The sequence below is a fragment of the Hyaena hyaena genome, unplaced genomic scaffold, assembly GCF_003009895.1.
Source record: "Hyaena hyaena isolate Hyena2069 unplaced genomic scaffold, ASM300989v1 scaffold_978, whole genome shotgun sequence".
Classification (NCBI taxonomy): Eukaryota; Metazoa; Chordata; class Mammalia; order Carnivora; family Hyaenidae; genus Hyaena; species Hyaena hyaena.
In genome coordinates this window covers 328997-343054 of record NW_024081612.1, presented here as the reverse complement: position 1 = coordinate 343054, position 14058 = coordinate 328997, and the positions used below count along the sequence as shown (strand labels likewise).

The window sequence follows — 14058 nt, the reverse complement described above, 5'->3', positions numbered from 1 at the left end:
GCCCCTTCCACTTCTTTACTACTGGCAGGAAAGCTCTTCTCACCTTAAAGTGATTCTGTATTCTCCACAAAGCAAATTCCCCATCTCCCTTTCACTCCTCTCCATTTCTCCTATAGAGACTGGAGGGTTGGGGTGGTTGGAATGGGAAGCAGCCTGGCTGTTTGTTTCTGCCTACTCTCTTGGGGAATTGGCTGCCTCCAATGTCTTTGCTGGCAGTTTTCCTAAGGGTATGGGTTAGTGAACACTTTTGTTCTTAATCACCATTTCTGGGACAACTGGGAAAAATCTCATGCCATATCCTGTTAGAACAACTAAAATAACAACCATCTTGGGGCACCTGGGTGGCTCAGTCAGTTGAGCATCTGACTTCGGGTCAGGTCATGATCTCACAGTCTGGGAGTTCGAGCCCCGTGTCGGGCCCTGTGCTGACAGCTCAGAGATCTGGAGCCTGCTTCAGATTCTGTGTCTCCCTCTCTCTCTGTGCCTCCCCTGCTAATGGTCTGTCTCCCTTTCTCTCTCAAAAATAAAATAAAAACATTAAAAAAGTAACAACCATCTTTAACATTTCTTTTTTTATTTCTTAAAGCTTTTCTTTAAGTTAGTGTTCTTTTTAGTTTTTTTTAATGTTTTATTTGAGAGAGACAGAGAGAGAGAGTGAGACAGAATCCCAAGCAGGTTCCAGGCTCTGAGCTGTGAGCATAGAGCCCCACATGGGGCTCGAACACATGAGATCGTGTGTTAATGTTTAACTGACTGAGCCACCCAGGTGCCCCAAACATTTTGTTTTGTTTTGTTTTGTTTTTTGAAGCCCCAATGTGGGGCTTGAACTCACAACCCTGGCATCAAGACCCTGAGATGAAGACTCAGGTGCTTATCTTAATGAGCCACCCAGGTTCCCCTTAAAGATTTAGTTTTTAAGTAATTTCTACACCCAACATGGGGCTCAAACTTATGACTATGAGATCAAGAGCTGCATGCTTTAGAGGCTGAGCAAGCCATGAAGTCCCCTAACATTTCTTGATAAATTGCTAGTGTCAGGGAATGCACATTTTATGTATGTATGTATGTATGTATGTGTTTATTTATTTATTTATTTATTTATTTTTAAGGTTTATTTATTTTGAGAGAAAGCAAGCAAGCAAGCAAGCGAGTGTATGTTCACAAGCGGGAAAGGGGCAGATAGAGAGGGAGAGAGAGAGAGAATCCCAAGTAGGCTCCGCACCTTCAGTGTGGAGTCTGATGTAGGGCTCTAACTTATGAACCACAAGATCATGATCTAAGCCTAAGATGGATGCTTAACTGACTGAGACACTTCCATGCTCCCACATTTTTTTAAGGTTTATATATTTATTTTGAGAGAGACAGAGGCAGAGCAAATGGGAGAGAGGTACACAGGGAGTGAGAGAGAGACTCCCAAACAGGGTCCACCTTGCCAGTGCAGGGTCTGATGCAGGGCTTGAACTCATGAAGCTGTGAGATCATGATTGGAGGCAAAATCAAGAGTTGGACCCTTGGGGTGCCTGGTAGTTTATTCAGTTCAGCATTTGACTCTTGGTTTCAAATCATGTGATGATCTCACAGTTTATGGGTTCAAGCCCTGTGTTAGGCTTTGTGCTGACAGTGTAGAGCCTGCTTGGAATCCTGTCTCCCTCTCTCTCTGCCCCTACTCATTCTCTCTCCCCCTCTCTCTTTCAAAATAAGTAAACTTTAAAAAAACTTAAAAAAAAAAAGTCAAACCCTTAACTGACTGAGCCGCCGAGGTGCCCCGAGCAATGCATGTTTTATATTAACTATCTTGTTTAATCATCACATCAACCCTATGAGGTAGGGCGTATTATTTCTCCCATTTTGCAGGCGAGGAAACTGAGGCTTAGAGGTTATTAAACTACTTGCCTATATGTACTCAGACAGTTATAGTGTACTCAAGAGGAGGTGGTGGTAGGGCTGCAGAATCTAAAACAGTCTACTATACTTCTCTTTCCCTCTATCTTGTGAATATTTATTTATTTTTGAGAGAGAGAGAGAGAGAGCACACCAGGGAGGGGAAGAGAGAGAGGGAGACAGAGGATCTCAAGGGGGCTTTGCCCTGAGAGCACGAAGGCTGCTTGGATTCTTTCTCCTTCTCTCTCTGCCCCTCCCCTCCTCATATACACACACTCTCTCAAAGTAAGTAAATAAACATAAAAAAAGTTACGGTTTGCTCTGCCTCACGGTCCATGGTAGTCTCTAGTTTATGTTTCGTGATTTTGCTTTTTTTAGGTACCCCATATAAGCGGAATCATACAATGTTTGTCCTTTTGTGTCCGGCTTATTTCCCTTAGCGTAAACTTTTCAAGGTTTATTCATATTGTAGCATGTATCAGCGTTTCATCCCTGTTTTATGGCTGAATAATATTCCATTGCATGTATAGCCTATATTTTATTTATTCATTCACCTGTTGGTGGACAGTTGGCTTGTTGCCACATTTTGGCTATTGTAAATAATACTGCTATAAAGATTGCTCTACAAATATCTGTTTGAGTCCTTACTTTTAATTCTTTTATGTGTATAAGTAGGGATAGAATTGCTTGATCGTATGGCAGTTCTCTGTTTAACTTTTCCTGGACAAAGTATAATTTTTTAAAATTTAAAACCATGCATGTGTCAATGATTTATAACTCAGTAATGAGAGGACCAGTATGATTGTAAAACTGATTCACTGAAGAAATCAAGAAACTGAAGTGAAAGCACAAATGCTGAGGTCAGATTGCTAAATTAAATACAAAACTTGTCATTATTCTACAGGGCAATAAAAGCATAATCTTTGGAAATATCTTTCCCACCAAACAGAAATAATTTGCATCTCTCCCATACAAACACCATTTGCAGTTTATCAATCTCCCAAAAGTTGATATCTCATTTTACAGTCCAGGCCCTAATCAACGGAAGATGGCAAGTCAAACAAAGTTACATTTTCTCTAGAGAATCATAGGTCCCTTAGGTAGGCTCATTAAATGTTTTAAAATGATATTGAAAGTGCAAGCAATAATCTTTTTGCCTTATCTCTAAGTCTGGGTAACCTTTCTTAATTTTGTATTTATTCACTTTACTTTTGTTTATGGTCTTTTTGGCATTGTGTTTTTTTTTAAATGTTTTATTTCTTTTTGAGAGAGAGAGACAGAGCATGAGCAGGGGAGGAGTAGAGAGAGATGGAGACTCAAAACATGAAGCAGGCTCCAGGCTCCAGGCTCCAGGCTCTGAGCTATCAGCATGAGCTGGTCTTGGGGCCCAAACCCAGGAACCGTGAGATGATGACCTGAGCCAAAGTCAGACGCTCAACTGACTGAACTAGCCGGGCTTCCTTGCATTGTGTTTTCTATCTCTGCTTTTACTGTTTTTGTCTGCTTACAAAAGTTCACTATATGTATCTGCGTTTGCCTAAGTGAACATGTGTATATTTACCTTTATTTTCTGGTAAATATATGGTTTTATTTTGCAATTTAACTTATAAACCTTCAAATATTTAACTTATCAGGAATTTGTTCTTGTTTGTGGCTTGAGGCAGGGATCTAAAATTTTTGGGGTGCCTGGGTGGCTCAGTCAGTTGAGCGTCTGACTTTGGCTCAGGTCATCTCGCGGTTCCTGGGTTTGGGCCCGGAGACCAGCTCTGTGCTGACAGCTCAGAGCCTGGAGCCTGCTTCAGATTCTGTGTCTCCCCCTCCCACTGTCCCTCCCCAGCTCACACTCTGTCTCTGCCTCTTTCTCAAAAATAAATAACCATTTAAAAAATAAAGTACATTTCCCCCCCCAAATGGTTAGTTAATGTCTGCAAATTGCCTTCTTCACAACTAGTTTGAAATACCATGTATCTTATGCTAAATTTTTATATGTGGGTTTGTTTCTGGACTTTTATTTCTGTTCATCTTTGTCTTTTCTGGTACAAATATCAGAGTTATTACTGCTTCATTATGTTGTGTTCTCTCTTGCGGTTCTGACAGGATGGCTCTGCTACCAGCAACCCCACCTTTAGTGAAGAGAAGTACTCTTCACCGATGAGGGCCCCGTGGCTACCCTTGTTTTACATGTAGCCGCAACTTTCAAATATTGCAGTGAAAATGTGGTGCATGCTTTAGAAAATTCCATTGAAAATTCTAGGACAAGACTCTAACCAAAGCAGTCAAAGTAAAAGCAGAATGAGGTGTGTGTGTGTGTGTGTGTGTGTGTGTGTGTGTGCATACGCACGTGCACACGTGCACTCCTGCATAGGTGTTTGTGTACACAGATGCATCTTCATGTGCTCACTCACCTGCCAAGGTGGAGAGTGTGGGGTGGAGAAGCCATTCATGAACTTCTCCTTGTGTGGTTATACTTTCTGTTCATTTACATAGAGATGCCAGACTGTCACTCTGTTCTCTTAACCTTGGAAGGGCATTTCACTTTTAGAGAAGAAGCTCTAAGCCACTGATCTTTCTTTAAAAATAAACTCCTGCTTTTAGTGGAAATGGCACAAAATATATCCACATTTAAGGACTGAATAGTATTCTAAAAGACCTGGTCATCCAGTTTTGAAGAATGACTTGTTAATCACATTTCTATTCGCTGCTGAGTACCTTATTCTTTCAAAGTATTTCAGGAATACACAATGTTCTTATTATGCTTTTCATTTCATAATATCTCTATGATGGAAGCTTCTTCTGGTCACCTTTCCCAGGCTTGTCTTTGTCTTGTCTGGAAAGGAAACTCTGATGCTTCTAGTGAGCTTAAATCATCTCTGCTCTTGTTTTAGCCTGCTGTTGCTGCTGCTGCCGCCTTTGACCATAGGATGGAATCCTGTGTCATTGCCAGGAAAACATGTTAGTCACTCTCCTCTGAGTTAGGGCTTGCACTGCTCGCATTCAGTGTCAGACTGTAATCGCCTGTGATATATTTAGATTTTGAACTCACATCGCATTTGAACATTAACTACATGTCAAGAAGAAAATAAATGGTCCCCCTCTGGTTATGAAGCAATGTATGGGCAGAATGCCATAGGAGCTTGTTCATAGTAACACTGTTCATAGTAACAATGATTCCTTTTTAAAAAAATTTTTTATGTTTATTTATTTACTTTTGAGAGAGAGAGAGAGAGAGCGAGCGAGCGAGAGCGAGCAGGAGCAGGGGAGGGGCAGAGAGGGAGACACAGAATCTGAAGCAGGCTCCAGGCTCTGAGCTGTCAGCACAGAGCCCGACACGGGGCTCGAACTCATGCGAGATCATGACCTGAGCCAACATTGGCCGCTCAACCGACTGAGCCATCCAGGCGCCCCCAGAGTCTCCTTAAATCAGGAAACCTGAAGAGTGAATTATTATCAGAGGTCACAGGGCCTTTAAAAATCATTTTCTCTGAGTCTAGAGCAAGAAGCAAAGGGATCTGTCTTGAGAAATGAGTTGTATTCAGTTGAAGAGAAACCAGCATAGGATAGATACACTGTGTCCTGATGAATTTGATTGTTAAAATGAACCATCTTGTTAAGAAAGATTTATACTTTGCAGAAATGAGATGACAGCTGTTACAGTGGCAAGGCAGCTCCCTGGCGGTCCCCTCTGTGCTCAGGAACACGAAAGCCCCAGGAGAGCTGGGCCCTGCAGGTCAGGGTCATGTTTCTTCTCTCAGTAGACCAGTTCAACAGGGAGGACTTTGGGGTGGAGCTGGAATGTCAGCTACTAAAGGTGGAAAAAGACTGAGTCTGTGCTGGTTGAGGAGAGGCTTGAGCCAAGCCAGAAAAATTACTGTTAATTACGGGATCTAGATAAAGGGGTTACATTTTCATGATCATATCAGCTTGTGTGGCCTGCAGAAATCTGTGCAAAGTTCATCCAGCACTTAAGTGTATACAGAGAGAAAGGACTGGGATTGATAATGACACTGCAAGCCATCTAATAACTGTAATCAAACCAAATAAGGTAAAAAAAGTGAGGATTTGGGGAAGGACTTCAGAATGAGGTCATGGTGCTACTATGTAAGCAGACAGTTTGATAGAGTGAGGAAGAGCCCTAAAATTTCAGACAATTTGGACTTAGAAGCAAATTTTAATGATAGTTTTTATACCAAAAGAGCATTAGAATTAGAAAAATGCTTGAGGGGGTGCTTGGGTGACTCAGTCCGTTGAGCGTCCAACTCTTGGTTTCCGGCTCAGGTCATGGTTTTACAGTTCATGAGTTTGAGCCCCTTGTTGGGCTCTGCACTGGCAGCATGGAGCCTGCTTGGGATTTCTCTCTCCTTCTCTGCCCCTCCCTGGCTTGCTCTTTCTCTCAAAAAGTAAGTAAACATCAAAAAAACTTTTTTAAAAAAAGGGAAAATTGCTTAAGGAAAAAAGGAGACTAAATTGTGCTCTACTATTCCTTAAATAGTATTTCTTATATTTAATTTCTTATATTTAATTACAAAAACAAGCACAAAGTTAAACAGATTTTCTATAGAACTTTGCAGTGTCTTTAAAATGGTAATATTTGATGAAGGAGCATAAGGCAAGCTGAGGGTAAAGCAGAAGCTAGCACTCACGCCCACTCCCCCCCACCCTAACCAGGTGGGATGTGTGTGATATTCCGGAGGCACTTCTGGCTGCCCAAGAACAAAGAAAGGAAAGAAAACAAATGGTTAATTGATAGAGATCACAGTCACGTAGGACATGAGTCTCCATCAGTTTACAAATATCTTAGTAAATTATAAGAAAAAGTCAATCTGGGGCGCCTGGGTGGCTCAGTTGGTTAAGCGTCCGACTTCAGCTCAGGTCATGACCTCACAGTTCATGGGTTCGAGCCCCGCATCAGGCTCTGTGCTGACAGCTAGCTCAGAGCCTGGAGCCTGTCTTTGGATTCCGTGTCTTCTTCTCTCTCTGACCCTTCCCTGCTCACGCTGTCTCTGTCTCTCTCTCAAAAATAAATGAAACATTAAAAAAATTAAAAAAAGAAAGAAAGAAAAAGGCAATCTTATCAATAGCCTAATCTCCAGACACCTATAGACTCAGTTTCCTGGAACCCCAACTCACCCTCCCCTACTAGTGATCTGGGGAACAAAAGCAAGAAGGAAATGGAAGGTAATATTAACTTTCTTTATAAGCTGCAGCCCATTAACAAATACTTGAGGCAAATGCAGAGAATAACATTTCTTCAGGAACCCCCTACTGTCCTAATGTTAATGCCTTCCTAGAGGAAAAACAACGTTAGCTTGACAATACCAAAGCCTCAAGTATCTAAGGAGTCGTCTTTAGCATATCAAAGTCCTTCTGGTGGCCTCCCTTTTGCCTTGCCTCCCCCAACTCCATAGTATATAATCAGTCACCCCAGTGCAGCTCTTTCTGCCCATGCATCCTGTCTCATTGCTTTAATAAAATCACCTTTTTACACCAAAGACATCTTCAAGAATTCCTTTTTGGCCATCAGCTCTGAATTCCCATCACTCCCAAATGCCATCAATATCAATCTATTATTATCTCATAGAACACTATCCCATGGAACACACTTTGGGAAAGAGTGGTTAACCTGATGTTAAAAAGGCACATCCCCATTTCAACCATCATATGTAACAAAATTACTGAAAGGAAGAAATGTGTTCTAAAATATCAACAGTGAATGATACTGGCTGTATTATTTCTCTTATTCATTTTTTTTTTAACTTCTCTTACTCTTTGGTGTTTCCAAATTGACTTTAATAAGCCTTTACAAAGAACATGAACTGAAAGAAAAGATAGAGTTGTAGGAGACCAATGCTGGTGTCAGGGGTTTTAAAAGCTGTGTCACCTTGAAACAGTTCCTTAATCTCATCAGGTCTCAGTTTTCTCGTCCATTAAACCTGGAAAGTAACATCTACGTAATGGGTTTATTATGAAGATTAATTGACCTATGATATCCAAATCACTCAACACAAGCTCTGGCACACAGCATAGGATCTAGAGACGGTGTAAGTGCCACTATTATGGAGTTACTAGAATTTTAGAGTTTAAGAAAGGAGTGCTGGTTTGGTTAAGGGCACTAGTCCAGAAGATGCCCCAGAGTATAGGACAGGATTCTACTGGACACTTGGCAGGGAAAATAATGAACCTCTTGTCTCATGGTAGGCAGTTAATGAACACTGTATTTTTAAAACAAACACCTTCCTGATTGCTTAGAACCTAATTTAATCATCATACCAGAGAAAAGAATGCAACAACTTCCTTCTTTTAAAATTCTCAAGATGCTCTGCTGAATTGAAGTAACTTGTGTTTCGTTTCGGGGCACCTGGGTGGCTCAGTCGGTTAGGTGTTCGACTTCGGCTCAGGTCATGATCTCATGGTGTGTGAGTTTGAGCCCCATGTCGGGCTCTGTGCTGACAGCTCAGAGCCTGAAGCCTGTTTCGGATTCTGTGTCTCCCTCTCTCTCTGCCCTTACACTGCTCACTCTCTGTCTGTCTGTCTCTCTCTCAGCAATAAACATTAAAAAAATTTTTTTTTAAAAGTCACTTGTGCTTCAACCACACTGCCTTCAACAAGAAATGTTTTGGCAACTTCATTGCTTCATGATTGTGATTCTTGGAAACTTGTCATTTCGGAGTCTTCAGAATTCTTAAATACCTTTTTTCTGACTTCATTTACTTAAATATCCCAGAATAGCCTCTTGAACTATAAGTTGGATAATCCAGGAAACTATTTATAGCAAGATGAGTACTCTCTGTGACTGATGTTATGTTTTATTTTGAGAAGGACAAATCATTAAAAAGATTGAGAGGGCCCATGGTATTTTAAACTGAAAGCAGGGCCAAGGCAAATAAGGTAGGTAGGTATGAAGGTGGAACGTAAAAAGATATGGATGTAGTACTTCTTTGTCAGTCTAGGTAATGGCTGGGGAGGTGTCCCACAAGAAGGAAGTCAGAGAGAAAAAAAAAAAAAAAAAAAAGAAGGAAGTCAGAGACAGAGTCCAGAACCCAGATCTAGTCATTAGGTAGAAAAGTCACTTCAGACTATGGCAGCCTAGCCTCTGCCCAGTACTTATGACCCAGAGCAGACAGACAGAAGACTTTTTGTCATTACAAAGACCATTACTGTTCTTTGTGTCATTGATATCCTTCTAGGTAGGAGAGAAATATAAGATAGAAGAAGGAAGGTCAAGGTCAACCTTTACATTTTTAAAAAAAATTATTCATTTTTGAGAGATAGTGAGGCGGGGGAGAGAGAGAGAAAAAAAAGAGAGAGAGAGAAAAAGGGAGACACAGAATCTGAAGCAGGCTCCAGGTTCTGGGCTGTCAGCAGAGCTGGACGTGGGGCTCAAACTCAGGAACTGTGAGATCATGACCTGACCCAAAGTCAGATGCTTAACTGACTGAGCCACCTAGGTACCCCAAGGTCAACTTTTGTTTGTTTTTACTTTTTATGGTGGTAAAATACACATAATATAAAACTTACCAATTTAACCATCTTTAAGTATATAAATCAGTGGCATTAAGTATATTTGCATTGTTGTGTGGCTATACCCATCACCAGAACTTTTCATCATCCCAAACTGAAACTTGATACCCATTAAACAGTAACTCCATTCCCCCCAATCACAAGCCCTTGCTAACCACTACTCTATTTTGTCTCTACGAATTTGCCTATTTTGGTTTCTGAGGGGTCTCCTCACTGGATGGGGGCCACCAAATGTGGGGCAACCCGCTCAGGTAGAGGCCTGTGGCATGGGAGGTGAAAGAATTCACCCAAGGCAGAACGAAGGAGATAGAAGTTTTTTGAATACACCACAAAGAAGGGGTGGGCAGGACAGCAAAGCAGAGATTGTCTGCCAAAAGGCAGTGGAGGTGGGGGACTATAGTTAAAATGGGAAGATGAGGAGGTATGAGAACATGTGGAATTTTCCTTTTTTGGTACTTGTGTCCAGTTATACGTAACCCATTGGTCAGCTAGGGCTTATGGATATTTTGAGGTAGGTCATCTAATGGGTATTTTTGTATTCAGCCCCAGGTCACTGTGGGACCTTTCACACGTTTCTAATGTTCAAGTTGGCTGTCTAAAAGCAGCCTCTACAGTTTGCTCATATAAATTGAATCATACAGAATTCGTCCTTTCCTGTCTGGCTTCTTTTACTTAGCATATTTTTAATTCCATTTTACTTTTCATGGTCATAAAGTGCTGTTTTTATTTTGGGGAATCTTAAAAAAAAAAAAAGAAAACCATTTACCTATGTATTTTAAGTGTACACACAAAAAAACCCCAGAATGGTCCTTAGGCATACAGGAGTTAAACACAAATTCTGATTAACAACTACTAAGATTTCCCCCAACATTTAAAAAAGGTGTTGTCTAATTCAGGGGAATAGTACACCACCGTCTTAAGAAGTCTTCTCTGATAAAGGAAGCAACTACAGAAAGCTTTTATTCAAAGTAACCAGTGCTATAGATACAAAAACCCCAACAACTCCCGCAATACTACTACTTTAAAACAAACATACTAAACTTGATTTTCATTAGAATGTTATTTCAACATTCATTTCAATACAAATATATATAAAAAACAACACAAACTATTACTGCACTTCATCTTCTGGGCAAAAATGCCAAGTTAGTCTCTCTTCAAAAAAAGCTATTACAATTTGAGGATGGTTCTTATTTGCCTCTTTTGGCACAATGTGTTTTAAAGTTCATCCATGTTGTAACACGTAACAGAGTTTTGTTCCTTTTTAAAGCTGAATAATATCCCATCACATGTATTCACCATGTTAACAACTCATTCTTTTTTTATTTTTTTTTATTTTTTTTTTATGTTTTATTTATTTCTAGGAGAGAGAGAGAGAGAGACAGCGTGAGCAGGGGAGGGTCAGAGAGAGAGGGAGTCACAGACTGAAACAGGCTCCAGGCTCCGAGCTGGCAGTCAGCACAGAGCCCGACGCGGGGCTCGAACCCACGAACCGCGAGATCATGACCTAAGCGAAAGTCGGACGCTTAACCGACTAAGCCACCCAGGCGCCCCTCTTTTTTTATTTTTTAAATTTATTTCAGAGAGAGAGAGAGATAGCATGAGCAGGGGAGGGGCAGAGAGGGAGGGAGACAAGAATTTGAAACAGGCTCCAGGCTCTGAGCTGGCTGCCAGCACAGAGCCTGATGTAGGGCTCGAAGCCACCAACCGCGAGACCATGACTAGAGCCGAAGTCAGACGCTTAACTGACTGAGCCACCCAGGCGCCCCTAAAAACCCTTTCTTGAGTCAGTGGTTATTTGGTTTTCACTTTTTGCCTTATTGTGAATAAGGCTATGAACATGGATGTAGAGCACCTGTTCATCCCTGCTCTTTGTTGAAAGACTTTTTCTGGGGTGCCTGGTGACTCAGTTAAGAATTAGATTTCAGCTCAGGTCATGATCTCCTGGATTGTGGGTTGGAGTCCCACTTTCAGGCTCTGAGCTTGGAGCCTGCCTTGGATTCTGTTCTCTCTCTCTCTCAAATAAACACTAAAAAAAAAATTAAGGGGGCACCTAGGTGGCTTAGTCATTTAAGCATCTGACTCTGGATTTCAGCTCAGGTCCACGATCTCACGGTTTGTGGGATAGATAGAGCCATTGGGCTCTGTGCTGACAGTTCAGAGCCTGCTAGGGATTCTTTCTCTCCTTCTATCTGCCCTTCCCTTAGGGGTTCTTTCAAAATAAACAAACTTCAAGAAAAAAGGCTTTATCTTGCTGCCTCTGCTCCCACTGCCCACCTCCCCCAACCCCAACCCCAAGGAGCACACAGTACTTGTTTTTAAAGACAAAACCTATTTGGTTTAGCCAAAATGTGAGAACTGTGTGGTAATTTGCAAGTGTAAAGGCAAACAATCTGGCCTTCAGGCATTGCTCCAGGAGACTGGTTGTGTGTGTGTGTGGGGGGGTGCAGATTTAAGAAACTGTGCTTTCTTCTTAGCTCATTCATTAAATGGTTCAATTGTTCTAGCTTTGAGATGGAGATCTTCAACTTACTCTGGGTTCCAACAATACAGAAGTTCTTGTAGTTCTCAGCAACCCGGACTAGGTCTCTATTGCTGGGTTGTTTTTTTTTTAACTACTTGAAAGCCGACTTTTACTTTTCTGCAAAGTCCTAGTCTCCACCACTTTGTGCATAATACTTGCCACTTTGTACTGAGATCCCTTTTACTTTTTCTGGTTATCCTTGTGACCAGTTTTGGATTCAGGTTTTGGGGGACTGAAAGATTATACACTATACCCTTAAAAAAGATACAAAATAAATATTAATGACAAAAAAATCACAACAAATTACTGGAGGCTTAGAGATCCAGATTCCACTCCTGAGGTGTCTTCAATCAATTTATCAGAAATGCTTATTGTACAGGGTTGCTTTCCGATGATGGGACGCTGGCTTCCAGTCCTCAACCTGGAACACCCCGGAAAAGGGGGGCCCTGAAGTTTAAGATTCCTTAGCCTCGAGTAATCCTGGTCATTTATTTAGTGGCTGATCTGAACGGACCTAGGTAGCGTGTCATCCATCCGTCTCCCTCGCACTCAGCTCAGAACAGGTGCTTGGAATGTGCTGGAGATTTCACGGTTTAAGTCCCGTAGGCCCCTAGAGAGTGGTGAGGCAAGGCTCTGTGTAAAAACCACCGCGGTGGGACTGAGAGGATTCCTGCCCTCCGCCGGAGAGGGTGCTGTCGCTGAGTTCAACAGAGCCCCTACCTAAGGCCCCTGCTCAGGGCCACAATTCAAGGGCGTCCTTGGCCCCTATCGACTGACCTACACCGAGGGGAGCGGAGGAGAAGTCTCTTTGGATTTCGGAGATTAGTTTGCGCTCCCATTTTGGGGGTGCAACACGTCTCGCCACCGGAAGTTTCTTTGATAAAGAAAGACGGCGGAAGTAGAACAACGGCGCCTCCTCGGTATTTTGCCTCAAGCCGGCTCTCCTATTTTCTTCTGGAAGGGGAGGTGCTCCACTGCTCTTTGCCGCCGTGGGGAGTCGCTGCGGCGGGTTCCGTGCGCAGACGCTAAGGCTTCCCAGTCATCTTTCAGCCGCTCTGTCCCTTCCAAGGATTCCGTGCCTGGACGTGACGTCCGCTTGTCGTAACTGGGGGCGGAACTTCAGAAGGAAAGGCGTCGGAGCCGGGGTCTCGCGAGAACATTCCTTTCCTTCGCAGTTCTCGCGCTACAGCTTCACTCTCGTCGCGACGAGATCTTTCGAGATCTTCTCCGCCCCCGCTGCCGGCGCCCTCTTCTGCAGCCGCTGAGCCGGAGCCGGTCTGAGCAGCGCTGTCCGCCGCGGCTTCCTTCCGAGACCTAGGCGCCCGCGAGGACACCCCCCCCGTCTCCCGCGAGTCCCCATCCCCCGGCCCACGCGCCTTGCTCTCCGCGCGCCAGCCCCGCCGGGGTCCGTGTCCTGTTTCGCCGGCCGGACCTGGGCTCGAGCCCGAACTGTAGCCGGCGCCATGTCGGTGGTGGGCATAGACCTGGGCTTCCAGAGCTGCTACGTCGCTGTGGCCCGCGCCGGCGGCATCGAGACGATCGCTAATGAGTACAGCGACCGCTGCACGCCGTGAGTGTGGAGCAGTCCGGCCGCGTGCACGGGGAGAGGGTGGGTAGGGAGGTGGGGAGGCAGCGCTTGCTCTGGTCTGAGACCCTCGTGCCTTGGGAAGCGCGGGCCGGGGAATCACCTCCGTTTGGAGCCGCGGGCCCGGTGGGTCAGGAACTCCCACTGGGTGTCAGGTCACAGTGGCCGCGGCTCGCCGTGCGGGTCCGCGCCAGCGGCGAGGCCCTTTCCCACTGGCCTGCGGGTTGAGCGAAGGCTGTGAGCGGGTACTGGTGCCAGCGGAGGGCATGGGTAGGATCTGGAGGGAAAGTAGGCTTGGGATGTATAGTGGACCGAGTGCTTCCTTTAGCGGGCAGAGGCAAGCCCAGGGCGTACTAGCGTTTCTTGAGCCCACCCACCACAGAGTTCGGAGCTTTGCAAACAGCAGGCGCCTAATAAAAGTTAGTTGAATTGGATGGTTTCCGGTGTCTGCCGGCGGTCTGAAGATGGAGCGGCCAGAATCCCACGTGAGTGGGGGCGGGGCAGCACCCGGAAGAGAGGGAGCCGGAGGCTCTGGTTGGAACCGACAGCC

The 14058-nt window shown here is 43.9% G+C and overlaps 1 protein-coding gene across 1 annotated transcript in view; it reads left to right on the top strand.

Moving 5' to 3' along the window:
- The first annotated feature begins 13140 nt into the window (after positions 1-13140).
- The window catches only part of HSPA4 (heat shock protein family A (Hsp70) member 4), a 47973-nt gene continuing 47055 nt past the window's right edge, over positions 13141-14058 (top strand). Inside the window, exon 1 of the mRNA XM_039221373.1 lies at positions 13141-13493. Coding sequence (XP_039077304.1) covers positions 13387-13493 — 107 coding nt within the window. The 5' untranslated portion in view covers positions 13141-13386. The remainder of the gene's footprint in view (positions 13494-14058) is intronic.